The following is a 20,638-nucleotide window of genomic DNA, read 5'->3' on the forward strand; positions in this document are numbered from 1 at the left end:
TTTAATTTAGATTGACATAACATTTCATATTCATAAATGAATTATGTCATTGGGACAAGTATAAATCAACACATATACAAAAAAAAAACATTTGTCAGCGGTGAAGCGTCTTTAACATAATGTGACAATAATTATGTAAATATATTTTATTCACACTCAATGAACTAGTATTAAATACGATCCGATGAAAAGTCTTACTCTTTTACTTATTTTTTTATTTTAGCAAATAGGAAGGTTAATTCAAGAAAATTTCGTAATGAGTAAATACAAATAACATTACAGACCAACAACCTTCTCGAAACGGCTTTTAATTTTAAAAGTGGAAATGTAAAATGAGATTGATAATTTTGTTCAAATTAATTTAAATAAATCAAACTTTTATAAAGCAGGTTATATGTTTTGCGCCGTCGTCCTTATTACCGCACGTTAGCTGAATATCACTGTGCCGGAAGGCAAAACAGCGAAATGAATTTGCACTGCTAAACATAGATTACGCAAGAAATCTAGCAATTTCATGGTGTTTAACCTCATCTTAGGTCATCGATATAAATTTCCTTAGGTTAATATTTAATGGGAAAGATTTTTTTTTTAATTTTTGTTTCAGAAAGGTAGCGTCCAAATAAACATAGACAGGCCTACTTTAAGGTATGTTAAGACTTATTACTGTGTATTACTATACAGGCATTGAAGAACGACAGACGTATATGGGCGACGATCCGAACGGGCTGTAACCAAGATGGCCAAACCACAAAACCAATCACTGCGCCGTCCGAAGTTCAACAAACCCAACTCATCCGGGATATCTATCTTCATAGCTACCACATCAACCCTAGTAATGTACAGTACATAGAGGCACATGGTAAGTGTTATGGGTCAATATTTGATAAGATTTCATTTTATTTTGGTAATAAATAGTACGTCTGGTCCTTTGCAAGTAAATAAGAAATTAATGAAAGATTTTTAATGGGGTATCATTGAAAACCAAACTGCAAGGGTTTAGATTTTATATTGAAAACAGAATGTTTTGTATAATGAATATAGACAAATATAGGCGTTGTTTTAAACAATCAATAATTAATACAATGTACTGTTCAAATGATAATTATAACCAAAGATCATGCTTACTGTTGACACTTATTCATTTGCTAGATAAATATGAAATTTATTTTATTCATCTACACCCTTATTTTTCACATACCACTTTCACATGTCCTAGATTTGTATTTTAAAATGTATTCATCCATGCACTTACACATTCACAAACAGTATTTTTGTACGTGCTAAATATGTAATGTTACCTATCCATGCATTTATATTCTTATAAAATACTTTCTTGCGTGGTAAATATGTTATTCTAGTCACCCATGCATTGCGTGAAAAAAAATTAAATTAAACATAATATTGATACGGAAAAGCGTTAACCAACAACGTTCATCCAGAGGAAAGGTTTGTATTAAAGTTATGTGTGCCGTAATATTGATACTCCCCAATAAAGAAGAGCTATTAGCATGTTATTCACCACCAAAAATTTTGATAATTACAATAGTACTACAAACAGTACTGCCAAAAATCATACTATCTACATATACAGCCTTGTGAGTACATATGGTCAGAACATGAACCCATGTTGTGGTTGTGGTCTACAATTCCAATGCACAATTTTAGAAGTAATTGTTAAAGTGACTGCCGATTCGTTTCACCTAATAATGCACATAATGCATAAAACAAGAACTCTTACAGAGCAAAGAATCTGTGTTGTATCTATTGCCTATAAGACATGATACTTTTTGTCTATGTCTGTGAATGATTTTATAGCTTATTTCGTTAAACCTTATTATTTTTAATCGATTACTGAAGAAAAATTAAGATTTAAAAAAAAATACTAAGTTAAATAACTTTAAGAAAAGCTCTGCTTAGAACATTCTTTTTACAGGAACCGGAACTCCCATCGGTGACCCCGTCGAGGTCAACAGTCTGGGTAGATTCTTTAAAGACTATCCAATTCAGAACGAGGGCATGGATCAACAGCGATTTATCGGCTCTGTCAAAACCAACATCGGTCATCTGGAATCCGGCGCAGGAGCTGCAAGTCTAATCAAGACACTTCTAATGATGAGACACGGACAAATAGTACCATCACTTCATTCTCTTCCGCGAAACGAAAAAATCGACTTTGAGAGCTATGGACTTGATGTGCCTACATCCGTTCGTCCCTGGCCTACTCTACAAGATGGTACCAGAGCTGCCTGCATCAACTGCTTCGGATTTGGTGGAACCAACAGTCATGCTTTTATAAGGCAGTGGGCTGCAGATACATCCGATGATTTTCAAAGAAAACGCGATTATGATAATTTGAAATTTTACATTCCTGTTTCTGCCAAATCTCAAAAATGTCTCATCAAAATTATAAATCACATGTTCTTAAGTCTAACCGAAGAGCCACGAGATTTGAAAAGCTTGGCTTATACCGCTTCTTGTAAACGGGAACATCATAGATATCGCAAATTATTCATTGAGTCGAGCGTACCTGACCTGATTGATAGTTGTCAAGATACTATACAGATGCTATCAAACAGTACGATTTCCCCAGGAAACAATTTCAGGGTAGTGTACGTATTCTGCGGGGTTGGAACAGCTTGGACTAAAATGGGAATGGAACTTGTAAACAAATTTCAGGTTTTTGCCGAAACACTTAAACACATCGATACATATTTGGCACCACTGACTGGATGGTCGATTACTGACAAAATCCGAAACGGCGCTGATATGGACGACCCCTTTCTTAGTCATACAGGAATATTTGCCTGCCAAGTTGGATTGTCGGAACTATGGAAGCACTGGGGTATATGTCCTGATGCAATAGTCGGCCAGTCTGTCGGTGAGGTGGCCGCGGCTTACAGCAGTGGAGTACTGTCTTTAGGTGATGCAGTGGAGGTCATCTACCACAGATCGAGATTGTTGGCGGAAACGTCCGGTGGGAAAATGATGGTGGTTAGGAATATCAATACTACAAAGGTCGCACAGCTTTGCGAGGATGTCGGTAATGTGGAGATAGCCGTGCATGTCAGTCCAGTTACTTGCACTTTATCTGGCGATGATACAAATGTGGAAATATTAAAATCGAGGTTGGTGAAAGATGCACAATTAGTAAAGTATACACCAATAGTTCATGATCTTAATGTAAAGTGTGCTTATCATAGCCGCAAGGTGGAAAACGCGGCTAGGCATGTCAGAGAGTGCCTACAAGGGATCGAAGTCAAGCCACAAAATATACCGATTTTCTCCACTGTGACGGGAACAAAAGTAGATGACTTTGGAACACCTATGTATTGGCAGCAAAATGTCGCTAATCCAGTTTTATTTTATCAGGCAATTAATGAATCAACGGGCAATAAACCAACTATATTTCTTGAGATTGGTCCCCGACCAGTATTGAAAGCTCATCTGAGTGATATATTTACGGACGAGAATGTAGCAGCAATTCCATCCATGACGATGAATAGTGGATTTGCTGAAATCATATATGCGCTTAGCGAATTATACACACATGGCGTGGACCCAAACTGGGAAAGAATTGTGCAGAAACACAGCTTGACCGATCTTCCTCAATATCAGTTTGATGGCAAACACTTGATGGTAGAATCGGATTATCGATATCTTAGAAAGCAAGGACTGACGGATGAGACATCCAGCAGGAACCTTATGTTGACACAAAAGGAGACGGACGGAGAATTTAAGGTCAATTTCAGTCCAGACGCTACACCATTTGTGTACGAACATATTATTGATGATGCAATTATAATCCCTGGAGCTACGTATGCCGAGGTGGCATTTGAGCTCGGCATGAGAATGATGGATGTCGCAGCGGAGTGTTTACATGTAGAATATGATATCATCAAAGCAGTTCCCGTGCCCAAGGGCAAGCCTTTTTATCTCGACCTGACATTTGAAAAAAGAGAAACAAATGGTGTTCTTACTGATATGGTCTTTTCTATAACCAAGGAAGGTGTACTAGTAGCTAAAGGAATCGTAACACTCGGTCAACATGACGGGAAGTATGTTGTTCCCGAGGAAGATGTGTGCATCAGAACTGGCACACATATGGAGGGTAAGGAAGTATACAGCGAGTTGGCGAAACATGGCTACAAATACGGCTCATTAGTCCAGGTGCTTGAAGCCATAAACTTTACTAAGGACGAATGCACAGGATATATAAACTTGACGGAGAACGTAGGGCAACAGATAACTCAAACGTCTTTTCACCCAGCTGTGCTAGACGCAATGTTACACTCAAGTGCGCTGATTTTCCTATCTGACCAAAAAACAGCTTCTTACAAAATTTACCCTATTCGCTTTGGCAAAATTTCTGTATTTAGGTCCTTTGAAAAAGAGATGGTGTGTTATACCCGGGTCATACAAGAAGTGTATAATAGGAGCATTACCAACATCATCCTGACACGACCGGATGGTTTGATATTGGCTGAAGTGAAGGAAATCGAACACCAGATTATGGATGGCAGTATAGGCGTCAATGCTGTAGCGTACCACATTGATTGGAAAGAAGAAGATATGACGTCAGACCTAGAGAAAAGTGACGCAACACAGAAAATGACGATTTGTTACGAGGACAGTAGTGTTAATAACACATTGAGGACAATATATCCACATGGCGACTCCTTCCAACTGCACAATGTGGCTGAAAATCCCAAGTTTCTTTTCTCAGCAGCAAAAGGAGTCGGCGCAGTGTTATTTGTTCCGAATTCTAACCTTGCTAGACACACGATAAGTGGAGAAGAGGTGTTCAACAATGTCTGCAAAACCTGCGAAGCATTTCTAAAAACTATGAAGGGAATGAAAGACGATACTAAAGATATAATAATCGTCACTGAGAACACACAAGAAGGAGTACAATTTCCGAAGGTGAACAGCAGTATATTGGGCTCGGAATTATGGGGATTCACCCGATCGTTGAGACAGGAAGGCACAAAATGCCGGTTAGTTCTAATCGATGTGCAACCGTCCATTGAATCAGAAGTTGAGACCCTGCACAATGCTATCAAATGTCTGTCTGCTGACCGCTCCAAGTCGTTTTTGGAATATCTGATATATGATGGAAAAATATACAGTAACTTCCTACAACTAAGGCAACAAAGTGGACCACAAAATGAGCACAGATTACTGACTAGTGACGCTAGTCTGGATCTCGAGTTACGATCTTCTGGGTTTGGTAGAATCGTAGATCCATTCCTGATACCCACAAAACCTTTTAGTGCTTCAAACAAAAATGATATCGTTCTCCAGGTAGAGGAAATATGTGTTCACTCGACAGGCGGAATGAGTGTCACGGAGTTGGATTCAAGTCTTCAAAATTCACTTTGGACAGATCACAAAAATGGATATCCGATCATATCTTTAGAATTTCTGGGGACTGTCATATGCCCTGGGAAACCAAGACGAGTTGTTGCTTGCTATCCAATAAGAGTTACAAATAGAATATCGATACCTGAGCAGTGTGTATGTGACCAAACCAGCTTGCCGATGTATACACCTGGTCTGATCACCAAGGCTCTGATGATGTGGTCTCTGATGAAAAGGGTCAAACAAAAGATGAATGTCTGCATCGTGACAAATTCAAATCCATCCGATGATGTAACACTTCACCTTCTTTGTGACATGCTTAAGACGAGGACGCACAGTCGAGTTATCATTTCACAGATTGGGGATATAAAAGATGCTGGTGAAGGTCCAGTTAGCGTGTTTATTGTGTTAGAAAAAGTATCCCATACACAAATAGCAAGTATACTAGAGCCAGGAAATATTGTGATTGGCTATGACGATGTTTTATCGTCCATATCCATGCTAGTTTTCCAGATGTGCGCTAAAGGAGTTACTGTTGATAGCATAGCAAAAAAGAACATATTTGAAAATCTACATGTGGCTAGAACATTTCCGAAGTTAATTCGTTGGCTGAAACGGCTAAACAGACGACTAGACGTCAGCTGCAATATCCGAAAGTCTCTGATACAAGAAACAGTAACGCTACCTAACTTACAGATAAACGGAAAAAGAAAGATAGAAACGAAAGCAACAGAAGACAAACTTGTACATAAAAATGCACTATATGTTGTTGTTGGTGGACTGACAGGCCTTGGCTGGGAGATAGTGAAGTGGCTTGGATACAAAGGTGCTGGAGTTGTAGTATCACTATCAAGAAAGGGTCCGATTCCACAAATGGAAGTACAGGTACAGAATGCAATGGACTTACATAAGTACAATATTGTACCACTGAGATGCAATATTGCTAACTACGCTGATGTTGAGAAAACTATTTCGGATATCAAGGCGCTGTTTCCAAACCATCCAATAAAGGGTATATTCCAGGGTGCCGGAGTACTTAGAGATACCCGTATCGAAACAATGACAATGGAAAGGTTCAAGGAAGTGTTGCAGCCTAAGGTTTTGGGTACATGGAACCTTCATCTTGCCACAAAGGAGTTGCTTTTAGATTTCTTTGTTATGCATTCCTCTACAACTTCCGTCTTCGGAAATGCTGGTCAGACAAATTATGGAGCAGCCAATTCTTTCCTGGACTCTCTAGCATTGTACCGGAGAGCTAATAACTTGCCGGGACAAAGCATTAACTGGAGTGCACTGGCAGTAGGCATGGCAAGAGACGAAAATATCAAAAACAACTTAGAAGCTCAAGGATATTATGTTCTTGAAACCAACCTTATAAAAGAATGCCTCTTGGACGCACTTATTCAAAATCCTTCCCAAATAATTTACGGATTGTTTGACTGGAAGGTTATCGGAAATAATCCTGCAATGATGCGCTCTTCTGCGTCTGCTAAGGAAACGATTTCTCAAACAACCAAGTCGACTGGCCAACGTCATATTGTCAACACCATCCTTGATATTTCAAAGACAATGGTTATGTCGTTTGGGGATCAAAGACTGACAATCGCTCACCTGTTGTTCAACAGTATTTCTAGAGTTTTAGCAGTAGATGAAAAAGAACTAGCAGAAAATCAGAATCTTCTCAGCTTAGGAATGGAATCTCAAAAGGCAGTAGAACTTATCCAAAGAGTCAAAGAAGCTACAGGTTGTCGACTTCCGGTAGCATACATCCTATCTGCTAATTACGCTATTGGGATGATCATTGATTTTGTCCATTCAAACATCATTGACAACTTCAAGAGTAATCAACAGACAGCCCTAGAAGTAAAAGCGGATGTAGAAGGATCTCCATCGTGGCTGGAAAAGTTCTATATTGATATGCACAAGAAAAACCCGCATGATTCAAGTTTATGGTTTAGCGTTGATTTCATCCTTGGAAGTGGTCTTTCGGATATTGATATGTGGACAACAATATTGCGTTGGATTACAATCCAGAATCCAGAACTGCGAACGGTGTATCAGCCTGCCGATACAGAATTCAGATTTGGTATCAAGAAGGTCACCCTTGATCCAGATGATGCACAGATAGATATTCGCATTGTAGATCACAGCGTCATGGAAAGGCGTGATGACATGGATAATATCAAATATTGTACCTTCGATATTGCAAGAGATCCACCACTACGGGTTCTGTATTGTAAAACAGGAAAGAAGCATCAGTTGAGGTTTATCATAAGCCATGTCAGTTTTGATCTGCAAAGTTTTTTTTCACTAGTTCCGCAAATCCAGTCAAGTATTAAAAGCTACCTTTTTGAGAAAGATGCTATGTTGACTCCTTTGGATGCCCTAGATATCGCTACACTTATGGAACAACGTATAGATGAAGAGAAATCCTTTTTGGAGAATTTTTGGAGGGGTGAACTGGAGGCCATTGAGGAAACACCATCCATAACCAGACCAAAGGTACCAGTACGGATTTCAGAAAAGATCAACATTGTATCGTTGACACTGCCGAAACATTTGGTGGATACAATCAATGCTAACGATTTTGACATCACTCCAGCAGTGCTACTGTTTAGCTTATACCAGATTTTATTACGGGAGATGCTTTGTATTTCCGTAATCCCTGTTGTTATGACTATGGATATGCGACAGCACTTTCCAGAGATATTTGACAGGATTCTACTAGCGATCAACTACGTTCCAGTTATAACGGAGTTTGACATTACTCACGTCACTTTACGTGACTGCATTTCAGCTTGTTCCAACAAGGTGTCCTTGTCTAAGAGGTGCAGTATATACCCATTCGAACTGATCAAACAACTCAACAAAAGCAAAGAAGAGTGCTTCCGACATTTCTTTAACGTAAGAGACATCACCAAGCAGGTCACTAGACGCTCTCAGCATTCAAACTACTATATGGAGCGTGTGGGCTTCGTCACGGGCTTCCTGAACCAAATCGAGACAGCTTTAAATGTCGTCACTGATCGTCATGCTGGATCTATGGAGCTAGTACTCAGTTACGACACCGAGATTATAAGCTTATCCTCAGCAAAACTGATGCTGGAAGACCTCTCTTTGTTAGCGAGTGTTGCCGCCTGGAGTCCAGATATTCAATTGGACAAGATACCACTGGTATGCAGCGAAAGAAGAAATCCACAGATTGCGATGAACAAATGTTTATCGACAGGTAGTTAGCCTTTAAAATTCAGTCAAAACCTTGTTTCATAATTAAACTATTAATTGATGTAATATTTACTCATTATTGATGCAGAGATATTTAGCTATCTTTTTAAGGAATCATTGTCTATATATTTGTTTTCTTCTATATCTTACCATTCACATTTATTGTTAGGTATAGTTTAAAATGCGTTTTGCATCTTTAATGTCTTTTGTACGATTTTCTACAAAGACAAAAAAATATTTTCTATAATATGATTTTTAGAGGTTACCAAACTAGACAAAATAAATGTTTAGTTCTTTTTTCTATGATTCAGTGGGAATGCTAAAGGAGACACTGAAAGGATGGGATCATCCAGTTGAGCTGACGGTTGTTATGGTGAACGATATTCCAAATCTTGTTTGGAGTAACCCTGACAGAAAGAAACATTCGACAAGTAACGAAATTATGTCGATTCAAAACAACATCTTGGTACCATCCATTCTTTGTGTAGATGTGGAGAAAATGTGTGGTAAGTGGAAAACCAGCATCGATCACTCGGAATCCAGATTTTGAGCTTAAAATCCATCATCTAGAAATAAATTATTGAATACTGTTTTATAAATTCGTCAATAATTTTGCTCAGAAATAGGATCTGCCTGAACTCATAAATCAACTGAAATAAAATTAGCATTTAACTGAATATGTGGTTATTTCTATACTATTTGTCACAAATTACTCAAATGAGTTATTTCAACATCAATGCAAAATAGCACTACATTCGCCTTCAGCGTTTTCATTCTCATTTTCTGGATGTGTGGAGTGTACACGACAGCTAAATGTGTGAACTGTTTCTGTGTTTAGTTGCAGGTTTGTGGTGTTTATGTATCCAAACGACTAAACGGCGTTACTGCTTCAAATCGAGCGACTACTTTGTGGTCCAAATCTGGAGAGCAAGAATATGGAAGATGATGCTCAACAGCACAGGAAAGTCTCGCGGGATCGGAACGCGTGAATATATTCCGATATCGGGAATGATGACTTGAAACTACATTAAATCATCAGGCAGAGTAATACGTCTACAAATATATGCTTCTTCATTTGTATTCATTTGTTTGTTGTGGGAAAAGGCTAACATGAATTATCCACAATGCCAAGTGGTTAACTTTAAACTCCAATCTTATAAAACATTGCCTGTCCATGGCTTGTGCGTTGTCTTTGTTGCTATGAGCATATGAATGATTTTGATCAGATTGGAAACAAGTACACCTTTCTCTAACTGTTGATGACAACCTATGATAACTCTAACCTATGATATGACTACCACGCACTATTGGCATGGTCTCCTTCTGTTCGTGTTAAAGGGGCTTAATTGTATATGTATATAGAGATTGAACAGCGTTTTGATTGCATTAAAGGTGGTATGGTCTCAATGGGATACAGACATATTCAATTTAATTGCGTTTACACGACATGTAGAATATGTGCAATTGTAATACATGTATTTGTTCTTACTTATCATTATATTGAAACTTTTTCGTTATCAATGTGGTCGTTTTAGAAACATGAAAATGAAAGTATAAAACAAGTTTGTTTTTCATATTTTGATGTGAATATTTCACCCGCTGGTCAGGGGTAGTTAAATACCGTCAGCAAACCGCCACGACCGAAAGATCTTGCAAACTTTCATTTTATACAGTAGTGTGTGTTATTGAGATGTCTGTAACCTAGTATATAATGCATATCAGACGCTAATTGTATTGTCACTTAAATTACCATCTGTATTTATCTAAGCGCCAATGACCTGAATTTATTGTAATATCTTGTTCAATGTAGTACCACTAGGGATTTATCATAACCTTTTCACGCATGCCACAAGTGATATGAGACTAATTCACGTACCACGTGATACCTGATAATTTCAGCGGAAAGATTATAAAGTGTTACGTTACAGCACCACTGGAGATACTAGTCCCGCACAAACGTTACCATGTATCACGTGGTACGTGATTTGATTTAATCTACCAAAAATTAATAGTTTGAGTTGATGTGCTAAGCATACCATTGATCTGTAAATACGATATTCATAAATGCATATAGAATTTCTCAAAAGCTATATTACATTATTCGCAGTGAAATATAACGTTTTATGGTGAACATTAAAGCGATATACTTCACTCCACTGAAAATATCAACTTTACTTTTGACCAGTCGGAATGCAGCATTGACAGTGGAAATATCATTTTGAATGTTGCGTCATTAGTTTGTGCGCAAAAATGATGTCATATTTTTGTGAACAATATGACGTTATGGTCACAAAAATACGACGTAATAATCGCAAGAGCGGAATAACCTTTTGTGAAACTAGTAGTCATTGTCTTCCGTAAATAGAAGGGAGAAAAAATGTAATAAATACTATATTCCTTGTTTCTTGATGAATACCGGAAATATTCCATCTCGTGAAGTAAAAACTTTAATAGTTTTCACCGGTGTTTCGCACTCGCGAAAAAACATCAAAGTTTCCACCTCACTCGATGACATATAACTAGTATTCATCAAGAAATAACGAATATCCTATATAGCATCCCATTATGTCTTTTCACGACATGTAGAATACATACGTTTTTATCTAGTTATGGAACTTTTTAAAGTCGTAAGGAGACTTAGATGGAAATTTTAATGATTTAATTTGTAATACAATGTATGTAAAATAAATTTGAATGTGTGTTGTAAAGAGTTCAAGCATTTGATATCGAACATGATATTAGAAATAAAGACATTGTCATTATGATTTAATTTAATGTGTCGCACTCAATCATATTGGTTATGTGATTAAACGTTATTTTATAAACCCAGTCCAGTGCAAATATGCTTTTAGATATATACTGTTAAAAATATGCTTTTAGATACAGCACATGCTTGTAATCATGTGGAGAGGGCGTGTGCAGACTGTCTGATTAAAAATTGATTGGTTATAAGCTTTAGGTTATTTTTGCATGGTCTAAACAATGAAAAACATCCTACACGAAGAACTTTTTAGCGAGAAAAAAAGTCATTGGCCAAAGCCCAATATGGGTTAAGATATCAATGTGCCACATATGAATTTGTTTTATTGTAAAATAAAAGGTACAAAAAATATATATATAACCAAATGATCATTAGGGCGTTGTCAACGGCTAATACAACGGTGTGTTATGGGAATGAACAAAGATTGACTTCGATTGTTTTATGTTTTAGTGTTATGATAACACATACAGAGTTAAATCCCACCATAAACTGTTGATAAAAACATATTCCCTGTTTGGCTTGGAATTCTTTACTACAATTTAGACTTTTATGGAAAACTTAAGGCTTAAGGCCCTGTTTAAACAAGTAATTGTGTATGCCATATTTGCATGTTATAATCTACAGTCGACGTTTTTCTGACAAGGCCAAAAAGGACTCGATGTATATGCCTTTGTTAAGTCGAATCCGGTCTAACCCGCGCTCCTAGTACATGTTATAAACACTAGTAAACATAAAGACATGGTTATTCGGAAATATGTAATGAACCCTGTGGACTTAGAAACTGAGTCTTCGAGTCAACATTAATGGGTAAGATTAGGACGGATGTTTAAATCAACTAAGATATGTTCCAGTAAACCTAAGACGTGATAAATAGGCACACAAATTCACTAGTTTAAACAGAATCTTAAACCGTAAGTGCAGCAGGATTTACGGGGTCTTGAGGTTACCATGATACACATAAATAACATGACTGCTTTCAGTTCACACGATTCTTTATGCAATTATCAAACGACATTACCGTATTCTGAATGACACATACTTTCTATTAATGTACATCTTTAAAACACATTGTGACATCTAATACCCTACATGCATAAAATATTACAGCAAACTGCATAAATTTTACCTGTTTTTAACGATATATTACATAAAGCAAGCCTGCCATGGTAAATCGTAATACAATACATAAAGACAAATCGTAATACAATACATAAAGACATATAACAAACTGGTGAATCGTTTTAAAACTATGCAGAAATTATTTATAATACATTACACATCTACATCCATACGACTACTTGGTAAATAATTTTAAAACTGCTGTAATACATACAACCTAGTATACACAACACACTAAACAATAGGACATTGTTGTACATAACTGTACATTACACTTCTTATCCACTTATCTAAATCAAACTGTTCATGTTGTTTTACAATATATGTGTACTATCATTTTCATTAAAATGTTGTTTTTTTTATAGTTTTACATTGCAGTACACATTCACATTCCCTTGTGGAACTATTTTGATCGTTTTACAATACACATTTATTGAAATTTTTGAATGAACCTATTTTTATGCATCCCCCATCTTGTCACACAAACAATAAAAAAGAGATTTGTGTGAATTGGCCACCTGATGGTGACATTTCATATCTAACTTAAAGATAGCATAGACAAACAAATAAAATGTCATACTGGCTAAGGCATAGCACAACATTACACAAACAATAAATAAAATGTCACACACAAGTAGCTGTGACAACGAGAATTTAATACATGTTCATTAATCATCATAATCGATGTTGAAATTTGCGTGATGCGTCCCTTAACTAGGAAAAGACGGCGAAGTAGATTACTAAAAAAGTTATAGACATGTGTAATGTTTATGATCCGTAAGCGTTAGAAATGACGTCCAAGTAAGTTCAGGACTCTCATAGTTAACATTAAGGGAAAAGTCTTCTTTTTTTTCTTTTTTTTTTTCGATTTCGTTTTTCAACAGTGAAACATCTACGAAATACTTATTTTGCCTTTGTTTCCATTGCATTAGTGTAAAATAATTTTATTTCGTGAGTGTTTGTTCTTTTATGGTTTTCATTTTTAACTCAAAACAAGGAAAACTCACTCATATCTACAAATTCTTTCGTCTGTTTAAAAAGAAAGACATAATCGTACCCAATGAAACTCTGGTTACAGTATTAGGTCAGTCTAAAACCAAATCAGATATAACATAAATGCATTTCCAAACCAATCATGATAATCTATTAATCTATTAAATTTATGTATGTATCGATGTATTAATTAATCAAGCTAAGCTTGAAATAAATGCTGTTTTGTCTAAGGTTATATATATATATAGCTTACGTAACAGTGATAACAGGTACACACATAAACACTGTACGCATGTCTCTCCGCAAATCTTAATTCAAACAAAATTGTAAGATTTTGTTTCCCGTGAAAATTGAGTCGAATATAAGACCGACGACCGGATACGTAAACGGGAGGGTGAGAGAACGAGTGGTAGAAAGGGCGCAAATGGTTTAGTGAGATAAACGTCGAGGTCAAAACAACTTAAAATGGTAAAATATGTAAATGTTAATTTTCACGAGTTAATGAATTCCAACAGAACTGCAGTGATTGACACATAACGTGATGAGTTACATGTAGTTCATTTGGACATCAACTGACTGCTGCAACATGATTTTATAGAAAGACATTTGTAGCTGAAGGAAGTGCGGAATTCTGGTTTTACTTGCTCATCTGTCAAATAATGTATACGTCCTGGACTCTTTAGCTTAGGAAACTGACAGTTGGCCTTGTTTCGTGACACGCATTTAACATTTTATCATATTCATGGCCGACGTGCATTTTTGGTTTTATTTATAGCAATACGACGTGTGTTTTATTAGCGCTAAAAGCGTATCCTCGATGTGGAAAAGCGGTTGTTGTAGTTTAGCATTCCTTCAAGATATAATGTAAAAAGCCAACTACATCATCGAAAGGCTTTAATTTTTTAAATGAGAATTTAAAACGAGATTGGTAATTTTAACAATACTACACAGTACACTTATCCTCACCTCTGAAAAATTTTATCGAAATAAATCAAATGTTAATCTTCATAACGCGGGTCGTCTTATGTTTCCCGTCGTCGTTAGTTTACTTTTACCGCGTCAGACAGTAAAACAGCGAAATGAATCGTCAGTGATTACATAGATTACAAGGGGAGTCTTGTACTTCTTTGGTAGTTGAAACTTCATCTTAGACCATCAGAGTAAATTATATTATGTTGTTGTTTTGATAAATTTTAAATTTGTGTTACGGAAAGGAAGTGGGGCTTTAAATATTTCAAGTAATACAAAAAATACATAATTTGCCTATGTCTTAAATATAGAGATAAGAATAATGAGGAAATGGTATCAATATTTCCCATAAGGTAAAATATTAAATCGTCATAAGTATATAGAAATTAACCTCGTCATAAAGTATTTATAAAAATACAAAAGGTTGTAAAAACAAGAATATTGATTTGAAAATAACGTCATAACAAATTAAAACTATAACAAAATAAAATCATTGCAAAAGGCAAAGATAGATATATAGGAGCAAAAACTCAATCTTTTGAAAAATTTGCACCACAAAGTAGAAACTAAAATATAATATAGTGTCAGAACCCCTCCACCCCCTCTCCTCCCTTCACATGTTGTTGAAATCACGCCTTTTTGTTTTTCTTTTTTGTTTCTTTTTATCTTTGGGAATGTTCGCTAATTTCATTAATGAACATAACTTGAAATTCTTAATATGAAATCAATAGAAAAGTTAAAAAAATTTAAGAAACTTTCCTTGACCTCTTTAATGCTTTCCTAAGATCAATTCCTTAAAGTTAAGGAATGATCATGAAACTCGCCCTTGTTCCGCATATTTTGTTCAAATTATTTTATTTTTTTATCTTGCATGTTACATGTATTATCATCAATCTGGCCAAATGTTGTCCGGCGGTGCTTTTGGGGGTCATTTGAACCTCTAACCGTTTAAAACTCCTTACGGTATTTAGCCAAAATATGTTCTCAAATTGGGTTTAAATTCATGTATAGCTACAACACACAGTCTACTTCACAAAGTTTATGATAAATGTACACGTGACATGACACGAGTAGAAAAATCTTATATATGTATCTTCTTGTGCTTCTCATGCAATTTTCACTGTCTTGACATTTTCTTTCGTAGAAATCATTTCGTCACTTCATCAGTCACTCCGTGACACATATGTGAATACTGGTATGACATGAATATTGGTTAAAAAACCACTCAGTCTTGTCAGCATTCTTACGATTCAGTGAGACGTTTGATACAGAACAAGCAAATCAAAAGAACTGACGGGTCAAAAACGTTACAGAAACTCAGTCGTGTCAGCATTCTTACGATTCAGTGAGACGTTTGATACAGAACAAGCAAATCAAAAGAACTGACGGGTCAAAAACCCACTCAGTCTTGTCAGCATTCTTACGATTCAGTGAGACGTTTGATACAGAACAAGCAAATCAAAAGAACTGACGGGTCAAAAACCCACTCAGTCGTGTCAGCATTCTTACGATTCAGTGAGACGTTTGATACAGAACAAGCAAATCAAAAGAACTGACGGGTCAAAAACCCACTCAGTCGTGTCAGCATTCTTACGATTCAGTGAGACGTTTGATACAGAACAAGCAAATCAAAAGAACTGACGGGTCAAAAACCCACTCAGTCATGTCAGCATTCTTACGATTCAGTTAGACGTTTGATACAGAACAAGCAAATCAAAAGAACTGACGGGTCAAAAACCCACTCAGTCGTGTCAGCATTCTTACGATTCAGTGAGACGTTTGATACAGAACAAGCAAATCAAAAGAACTGACGGGTCAAAAACCCACTCAGTCGTGTCAGCATTCTTACGATTCAGTGAGACGTTTGATACAGAACAAGCAAATCAAAAGAACTGACGGGTCAAAAACCCACTCAGTCGTGTCAGCATTCTTACGATTCAGTGAGACGTTTGATACAGAACAAGCAAATCAAAAGAACTGACGGGTCAAAAACCCACTCAGTCGTGTCAGCATTCTTACGATTCAGTGAGACGTTTGATACAGAACAAGCAAATCAAAAGAACTGACGGGTCAAAAACCCACTCAGTCTTGTCAGCATTCTTACGATTCAGTGAGACGTTTGATACAGAACAAGAAAATCAAAAGAACTGACGGGTCAAAAACGTTACAGAAACGCGATGTATCTACAGCACTACTGCCATCCGATGTCACTCCATGTGCTCTCTGTTATCCGAGTCGCCAGATGATCTCCAAATCATGTTTAATTCCTTACAGGATTATACTACAAAATGGGGGCTTACTGTTAATGTAGAGAAAACAAAAATAATTGTTTTTAGAAATGGTGGAACTATTAGAAATAATGATAGATGGTATTACAATGTCGTAATGAATTCAATAATCTGAGGCTGATGTTAACCTATACCGGATTTTTTTTTTCAAAACTCATTTCTCAGAACTAGGTAAAAAAACTTTGTTGTTCGCTGTTATGAATGTATGCAAAATAACTTTAAATATTGAAACCAGTTTGGCAGTTTTTGATTCTTACGTTAGTAGTGTTTTGAATTATGGATGCGAGATATGTGGATTTCATAAAGTTCCTGACATTGAAAAGGTACACATCAGCTTCCTAAAAAGTGTACTTGGTGTGAAGGAAATCACTACTAATGCTATGGTATATATTGAACTTGGAAGAGTTTCTTTATCTATTATCAGAATAACAGGAATATACATGTACCTAGGAATCAGAGAATATGTTCAGATTTTTGTGTTTTATCTCCATAACATAAAAGTCTATTCAACTTAATCCTTAAAGATGCTCCACCGCCGACAGAACATAAATGATATTCATTATTTGAACAATAATGATGTTTAATGGTGTATATATATATATATATATATATATAAGAAATAAAAACAATAACGACTGACTAGTGAGCGCTTTCGCCCCATTCAAGGGAGCTCTTCAGACTGTTTATTGAAGACGTATTATGACGTCATAATTCATGACGTCATTTGCTAAGAGACATGATATAAACAATCAATGAGGAAGAATACAAAGAATACAATGTCGGATTAAATAAAAGACAAAACATGAAAATATAAAAATATTTCCTGTGCTCGGTAGGATTCGAACACGCTAAGTGCTGAGCAAAAGACAGGGCCATTAACCGATTGAGCAACATCTACATATAAAATACTGCTTCCGAAAAAAAGTACCATCAAGTCAACATTCAACTATAATGTTACATACAACAAAAATGGTTCAGTTTAAATGAGCACTGTTCAAATTAGGTTTTAGAAGTCTGATTAATTCAGATTCCTTAGCCTCGCGTTTGACAACATCCGCATCATTCATCTGATATAAAGGGAAAATTTTGAACTCTCCTTTAGAACATTCATGTATATGTTTACTTACTGGTAAAAATCGTAAATGATCAGTCCGTATTTGCTGTCTGTGCACTGTCATTCTTGTACGTAATTCAGTACCCGTTTGACCGACATAAAATTCGGAGCATTTATCACAAATCATTACATATATTACGTTACTAGATCTACAATTCATATTCTTTTTTACTTTGAAAGTAAAACCAGTTTTTAATGTTATCTCACTTCCTTCTACAATGTACTTACAAATCCCACAACGAGGAGTGTGACACTTAGAAACACAACCATAAGATGAACTTCCGAATTTAGAACAAGTTAGGATTTGTTTCAGATTTTTGAGGTTGTCGTTTACTATTAATTAAAACAGTACTATTTAGAACTTTTCTCATACGATCACTACCTCTTTTCATGTCTTCGTATTTACTACGAATTACAGGAAACATATTAAAATTACGAGGATTATATGTAGATATAAATGGAATTACGTTATTGTTTTTTGTCAATATCTCGAGTACGGGATGTAAAAGGTCCCTTTTCTACAGCCAAACGTATACCGTTCTCAATTAATTGAGGTGGATATCCTTGTGATTTCAGATGAGTAGAAAGTTCTTCAAATCTTTTCTTAATGTTACTTTCGTCACTTACTAAAGTGACGATTCGTGATGCCAAATTATACGGAATGTTAACTTTAATATGTTTGGAATGACTGGAATAAAAGTTAAGATAATTATGAGAATCGGTAGATTGTTCTAGATAAAACGGATTCGAATAATCATGTTTATTTTGACGTTATAGAAAGTTGAATGTAGGTGAAGACCCAAGTACCCTTTTTTGGTGATAAAAAATGTCGTTAAATACGGTTTTTAAGTACAATAAACAAGAATGAATTTCCGACTAAAACTATCTTTTGGAACAAAAATCATTTTGCCCAATTTCATGTGGAATTTGGTAGTATAAACTAACGTCACTGACACAAGTTGAAACCGTTGACGGTTTTTTTAGGAAGATGACGTAGAAAGTCATCCTTGAATATGACTTTTAACTGAAGTACATAAAGGTTTCAATTATATCCAAAAAGCTAAGTCCGCTGAAACTATTAGGACCCACCAACAATGTGACGAAATTTCAAATCACTAAGATAGAGAACCTCCGAGGTAGGAATAGCAAATTTCTTTTATGAATTTTAGGACCAAAACAATGAGTAAATTAGTGATAATTCGAATTTTCTTCGTCGAGTAACAGATAACTCATTTATAAGCTGTTACGGGAGTCAGCATTTCCCTCAACAACTTCGCACTTTTTCTCATACGATACTAGCTCTTATCATGTCCTTCGCCGAAAACATATTAAAATTACGAGATTATAGCTAGATATAAATGGAATTACGTTTATTGTTTTTGTAATATCTCGAGTACGGGATGTAAAAGTTGTATACCGTTCTCAATTAATTGATGGATTTGGATGAGTAGAAACAAAAATGTTACTTTCGTCACTTACAAGTGACGGTCGATTGATGCCAAATTATACGGAAGAACTTTAAATTTATGAGTTAAGTATGCGGAATTACGGACATCAATGACAAAGATGCATTTAAATGGGATCTCATCGCTAAATCTGCTCACTCTACCGAGACTACAGAAAGACTGATTTCAATGTGGAAAGATGAATGCACAAGAGAAGAGGAAAGATCAAGGGAGATTTGGGGAAAGAAATCATCTTACCTGCAGGATTATCCCAAAACTTATGGAGAGAGTATTTTTACCCCCAAATGTGCAATTCATAAGCAGAAAAAACAACTTTCTACCAGTGCCACACAGTCAGTAGTGGACGCATCACCAACAGAGAACAGAACGTATGCGGAAATAGCGGCAACACCAGTGTCTACATTAAGAAACACGTCTACACCATTGTCGACGCCCAGAAAAAGTAATCTTCCACGTGCAAATACAAATGCGCAAGTCAACGGAAGAAGGGTAAATCCACCACGTAAAGCTAAACGGTCCAATACACCGGATACCTAGTCCAAAACAACTTTTATTGGAAGATCTGTGTCACAAAACCATTTTTAGGACAAACCAAAATAAAGAACAAAGGAGGCGGAGGGAGTCAATTAAAGATGACCAAGAGGAGATCAAAACAAATATAAACTACATGCCAAAAGTCATTAACTTGTCCAATAGAAAACTTAGTGCTATAGAAATTGAGGTATTGTGTAAGGGTTTAAAATTTTGTCCAACGCCTTCGAAATCTAATAATAACGAGTTGAAATGCGACATCCAGGAATACTGTAGAAGATTACGTTTAAATGAAAGGTTCTTTAGTAACGAAGATAAGGAGGTAAGTAACATCTATGAACCTAAAGGACTTGTTCGGAATAAGTCGAATTACAATCCTCCTAAAAGTAAGGATAACGTTTTAGAAGAAAACATTGAGTCTTTGAACAAATTCCCTCTCGGTAATACACAAACTGGTAATAGACGGATTAAAAGTAATCTCTCATTCAAACAAACTCAAGCTATTAATAATCTGCGAAACGATAAGTCTATAGTTATTAAGGAGGCTGACAAAGGTGGAGCAGTGGTGATTATGAATGCTGATTTTTATTGTACATGTATTACAAATATGTTATTAGATGAGGAATTTTACGAAGTTGTTGAGGGAAATGCTGACACAGCTTCCCGTAAGCTTATAAATGAGTTACTCAAGAAACAGAAAGAAAACATGTTACTCGACGAAGAAAATGAATATCTCACTAATTTTACTCATAGTACTAGTTTTTTCTATGGTTTACCTAAAATTCATAAAAGTGAAATTATCAAGAATGCTATT

General features: G+C 36.0%; 1 protein-coding gene across 1 annotated transcript; it reads left to right on the forward strand.

The window, feature by feature from the left end:
- Window positions 1–43: 43 nt before the first annotated feature.
- Window positions 44–19,830, forward strand: LOC138334392 (mycocerosic acid synthase-like). The gene is made up of 5 exons (XM_069283064.1): window positions 44–58; window positions 682–859; window positions 1,934–8,587; window positions 8,895–9,089; window positions 19,364–19,830. The coding sequence occupies exons 1-5, from the start codon at window positions 44–46 to the stop codon at window positions 19,828–19,830; spliced, it is 7,509 nt and encodes a 2,502-aa protein (XP_069139165.1).
- The last annotated feature ends 808 nt before the right edge of the window (window positions 19,831–20,638 follow it).

The sequence above is a fragment of the Argopecten irradians genome, chromosome 11 (genome assembly GCF_041381155.1).
Source record: "Argopecten irradians isolate NY chromosome 11, Ai_NY, whole genome shotgun sequence".
In the NCBI taxonomy this organism is placed as follows: domain Eukaryota; kingdom Metazoa; phylum Mollusca; class Bivalvia; order Pectinida; family Pectinidae; genus Argopecten; species Argopecten irradians.